The 5,000-nt window shown below is 43.4% G+C and overlaps 1 protein-coding gene across 3 annotated transcripts in view; it reads left to right on the top strand.

Moving 5' to 3' along the window:
* The window catches only part of LOC138609301 (BCL2/adenovirus E1B 19 kDa protein-interacting protein 2-like), a 7,366-nt gene extending 3,034 nt beyond the window's left edge, over positions 1 to 4,332 (top strand). For all 3 annotated transcript variants that reach the window (XM_069681940.1, XM_069681941.1, XM_069681939.1), the window contains exons 8-15: positions 55 to 138; positions 271 to 432; positions 505 to 756; positions 862 to 964; positions 2,498 to 2,629; positions 3,206 to 3,292; positions 3,551 to 3,649; positions 3,911 to 4,332. In XM_069681940.1, coding sequence (XP_069538041.1) covers positions 55 to 138; positions 271 to 432; positions 505 to 756; positions 862 to 964; positions 2,498 to 2,629; positions 3,206 to 3,292; positions 3,551 to 3,649; positions 3,911 to 3,935 — 944 coding nt within the window. In that variant the 3' untranslated portion in view covers positions 3,936 to 4,332. The remainder of the gene's footprint in view (positions 1 to 54; positions 139 to 270; positions 433 to 504; positions 757 to 861; positions 965 to 2,497; positions 2,630 to 3,205; positions 3,293 to 3,550; positions 3,650 to 3,910) is intronic.
* Positions 4,333 to 5,000: the final 668 nt, after the last annotated feature.

Genomic DNA, 5,000 nt, shown 5'->3' with positions numbered 1-5,000 from the left:
ATACAAACTACAATTCAGTGTTTGACGCTGTGTGACCTCACTTCCTGTCTGCAGCTCCTCCCACCAGTCTGGCCTTGTCAGGGTCCCGACCAAAGAAGAAGAAAGTCCTGGTGGCCCCAGCTCTCAGCCTGTCTTTAGGTAAGCTCTTCTGCTCGTCAGTCTCAGGTGGTTCTGGGACACATCGATGTTATCTTTGATTTCTTTTATTGATCGAACATCAGAGAAGACACGTGCTCGTGTCGGTTAATAACAGATGCTCGTCGTCTTCAGGTCGTTCTGAGTCGATGGTTTCAGACGACTTCTCCTCGTCCTTCCTCTCCCCCTCACCTGAAGGCGACGATGACGCGGGACTGGACTTTGACCTGGACGCCATGGAAACGCCCTCAGACAGCGAATCACTGCACTTTCCTGTCTATGATCTGGACCTGGAAGGTGAGAGGTCAAAGGTCAAAATGTCTGGTATAATGTGTGAAACCTTTGATGACATCACAGGTTGTTTTGCAGATGACCTGCGGCGCCTCGGGGTGGCGTCCCACCGCCACAGAGGGTCCGGCTCGGGGCCCAGGTCCAGGTCGGACTCTCGGACCGGCTCCGGGTCGGGGATGGACCAGAGTGACCTGGGAGCTCTGGAGCGAGAGGACATGGTGGACAGCCAGGGCACCAGGTGGCGCTGTTTCTCCACAGGTGAACCACCGCAGGAGAGCCGCGTCAACATGAGCGTCCTGGAGCCGTTCCTCAGGGTGCTTTCACACGGAGGTACGACCGCTCACCTGTCTGACCCTCACCTGGTGGTCAGTCACCTGATCACCTGGTAGAACCCTGATCACCTTAAACACCTGTTTCTTTTCTTTCATCTCTCAGGTTACTATGGAGATGGCATGAACGACATCATTGTTTTTTCTTCCTGTTACCTGCCGCAAAATAGTCTGGAAAATTACCAATATGTGATGGATAACCTGTTCAGGTACAGCACACACATGCACACACTAAGGTGTTAAATCTGTGACCTTTGACCTAATCATTTGACCTTTGACAGTTTGGATGGAAAGGATTAAACTGTGTGTTTATCTGCTCTCATATAAGATGCTATCTTACCACGAATGTGACCAACTGTTATCTGCTCTCAAGGCTAGGTGTTAGCATGCCAGGCTAACTAGCTCAGGCTAGCTGTTAGCGTATTGTTATTAGTTATTTGTTGGGTTTCAGGTTATGTCAGAGTTTAGGCTAACGCTAGCAGCAGGGTTGTTTCTACAGCCAACGTTAGCTTAAAGTCGAGCTGAAACGGCATCTCGAGAGTATCTAGCTTCCGTATCGTGACGTGTTTCCGAGTGAAACAGGACGTGCAGGCGGGACATATCATTAGAGGGATTTGATTGGATCGTTGAGAAGTGGGCGTAGACAGACGTTCTCCACAGCGCAGCAGCTAGCTAACTGACCGAGCGTTCTTGGTGCTCTGCGGCTAAATGTTGCAGATGGATTGGTTGAAAATGTTTGGTGCTAACTTACGTAAGCACGCGGGAAATTTGGTGTAACTGGAAGAAAAAATGATTTTGATTTCATTTCACCTCGACTTTAAGTAGCGTTCCATGTGAGGGTTGCACTCCCGTCGCTCTGGCTTCCTTTGAGTTTGAAGGTTTTGAACTTTAATATCCATCAAAATAACTAAACATGACGTCGGCTCCTTCGTGTGCATATTTCAGTTCCTTTAACACGGGTTCTTCTTTAACAGGTTCTCCTTTAACACGGGTTCTTCTTTAACAGGTTCTTCTTTAACAGGTTCTTCTTTAACACGGGTTCTTCTTTAACAGGTTCTTCTTTAACACGGGTTCTTCTTTAACAGGTTCTTCTTTAACAGGTTCTTCTTTAACACGGGTTCTTCATTAACAGGTTCTTCTTTAACACGGGTTCTTCTTTAACACGGGTTCTTCTTTAACAGGTTCTTCTTTAACACAGGTTCTTCTTTAACACGGGTTCTTCTTTAACACAGGTTCTTCTTTAACAGGTTCTTCTTTAACAGGTTCTTCTTTAACACAGGTTCTTCTTTAACAGGTTCTTCTTTAACACAGGTTCTTCTTTAACACAGGTTCTTCTTTAGCACAGGTTCTTCTTTAACAGGTTCTTCTTTAACACGGGTTCTTCTTTAACGGGTTCTTCTTTAACACGGGTTCTTCTTTAACACAGGTTCTTCTTTAACAGGTTCTTCTTTAACACAGGTTCTTCTTTAACACGGGTTCTTCTTTAACAGGTTCTTCTTTAACAGGTTCTTCTTTAACAGGTTCTTCTTTAACACAGGTTCTTCTTTAACAGGTTCTTCTTTAACACGGGTTCTTCTTTAACACGGGTTCTTCTTTAACAGGTTCTTCTTTAACACAGGTTCTTCTTTAACAGGTTCTTCTTTAACACGGGTTCTTCTTTAACACGGGTTCTTCTTTAGAGGATGTTTGAGTTCTTCCTCTTCATCCCAACAGGAGCATGAACATTGTGCTCTTGCCTGCAGGTACGTCGTAGGAACTCTGGATCTGATGGTTGCAGAAAACTATGTGATCGTGTATCTGTGTGCGGGAGGGCAGAAAGACAAACTACCAGGGATCGGCTGGCTCAAAGAGTGTTACACCACCATCGACCGCAGGTACAACAGGCTCTGTAGCTGTTTCATATGAAGTCATGACTTGAGAAGAAGATTCTGTAAATCATCCAGAATGTTTGGTTTGTTCCGTCTTCATCGGTCCTCTGAGACCTCAGAGCACCAAAAGAACAAAAGTCCTCGAGCAGAAACTTCCGGTGTTTGTTTCATCTCCAGGTTTTTCTCTTAGTGTTGCTTTAAAATGAGGTTTAGTTGAAAATCTGAACGTGAAGCAGGATAAAGCAACCGGACCTTCTTTCACGTGCCTGTCACATGTTGTTTCAGTCCTCTTCCAGCAGGGGGCGTCAGATCTCCACAGTTTAAATCAGATCTCCTTTATGCTCTAACACAGTTTAACCCTCAAGCGTTCACAACATGCAGGAAAATCTGTAGAACACAACAGACCTGTTTTTAATACGAGCTGTGAAGGGGCTCGATTTCTTTAAGAGGTTATTACAGGATGGGCTGGGTGAACCCTAACAGTGTGATAATGTGTGTGTGTGTGTGTGTGTGTGTGTGCGCGTGTGTGTGTGCGTGTGTGTGTGTGTGTGTGCGTGTGTGTGTGTGTGTGTGTGTGTGCAGGTTGAGGAAGAATCTGAAGGGTTTCTACGTGGTTCATCCCACCTGGTACATTAAAGCCCTCGCTACCATCATCAAACCCTTCATCAGGTCTGCCTCCTCCTCCTCCTCCTCAGTCCTTCCCCTCTTCCTCCTCCTGCCTCCTCCTCCTCCTCCTCCTCCTCCTCCTCCTCCTCCTCCTCCTCTTCACTCATCCTCTGCTACTGGAACAAACCAGAAAACAAACAAAACATTTTGCTGATCCAATTTTTTTCCCTCCTCCTCCCAACCATCCTCCACCCTTCTCCTCTCTCTCCTCCCTGTATTCCTCCTCCTCCTCCTCCTCTTCCTCTTCCTCCTCCTCCTCAGCTCTAAGTTCAGCAGGAAGCTCCAGTTTGTCGACACCCTCCAGGATCTCTCTCTCTTCATCCCCACTGAGCATGTGCAGATCCCCGACTGTGTCACACAGTGAGTGACGTTTATGAATGTTTAAACTTCAGTTCAGTCCGTCCTGAAAAGTTCGACTGTGAGAGCTGAAATCGTTTCTGTCTCTTCGGGATCTTTAAACAGTCGCTAACTTCGCTCTGTTGCAATATTCTGTAAAATACAAGGAAAAAGTTTCGACTGGTTCCTCGTTAAGAAGTTTATTCATCAGCAGGATTTAAACTCTTTTTTTAATTTGAAGCATTAAATGACTTTAATAAGATCATTTCTTTCTGCTTCCTGCAGGTACGACAGGAACCTGTCCGGGTGAGACTCCAGGTGACTCTGCAGACTCTGAAGCTGCCGCAGAACACTTCCTGCTCTGGTCTCAGGTGTAGCTGCAGTTTCTCATCAGGTAACTGAGCTGCAGTGCCTCGATCAAAGACACTCGGAGGCGAATAACAAAAACCAGGTCCCTGCTGCTCGTCGGAACGTTGTGTTTTATTTTGAAAAGAAGCAGTGTCTAAATATGAGTCTTTTACTTTGAAGAGTAATATATTGTCTCCCATGTACATTTAATGATTCTATTGCAGTCTAATGACATCATCACAACATGATGTTAAAACCATGCAGCCGCTCTGCACTATAAAACCTCCTGCATCACATCCCAGCTTCTGACGTCATCTCGCGTCCACGAGTAATTATCTTCTGGTGCGAGTTTAAATCTTGCTTCCAAATATCATAATGTAGTTCATGCAGATTATAATCTTGTTATAATGTAGTTAATACAGATTATAATGTAGATATAATGTAGTTTATACAGATTATAATGTAGTTCATGCAGATTATAATCTTGTTATAATGTAGTTAATACAGATTATAATGTAGATATAATGTAGTTTATACAGATTATAATGTAGTTCATGCAGATTATAATCTTGTTATAATGTAGTTAATACAGATTATAATGTAGATATAATGTAGTTTATACAGATTATAATGTAGTTTATACAGATTATAATCTTGTTATAATGTAGTTAATACAGATTATAATGTAGTTCATGCAGATTATAATCTTGATTATGGAGGTTTTAATTGGCCTTGTAGAAGTAATTGATTTATAAGGTTAATGTCTAATGTTGCAGTTGCCAGTTCTAATCTTGTTTCCATGACTTTGAATCGTATTTTTCCGAGTGTCATTTTGTTTTTGCGAGTAATAATCTTGACTCCAAAAACAATTATCAATAATCATTTTAATGTCTCAAATGAATCCTGCTTCCGCGGGTCAGTGTCTTGTTGGTGCAACTTCCACATTTCTCGAACTAATAATCCTGTTGGCTTCATCTTTCTCATGGTTCTATAAGAGTTATTATATGAGTTATTATATGAGTTATTA

Source organism: Semicossyphus pulcher, unplaced genomic scaffold (genome assembly GCF_022749685.1).
Source record: "Semicossyphus pulcher isolate SPU_LCO1_2020_fin unplaced genomic scaffold, fSemPul1.0.p SCAF_5, whole genome shotgun sequence".
Taxonomy (NCBI): Eukaryota; Metazoa; Chordata; class Actinopteri; order Labriformes; family Labridae; genus Semicossyphus; species Semicossyphus pulcher.
The sequence above is the reverse complement of the archived record's forward strand: the minus strand, read 5'-3'. Positions and strand labels throughout refer to the sequence as shown.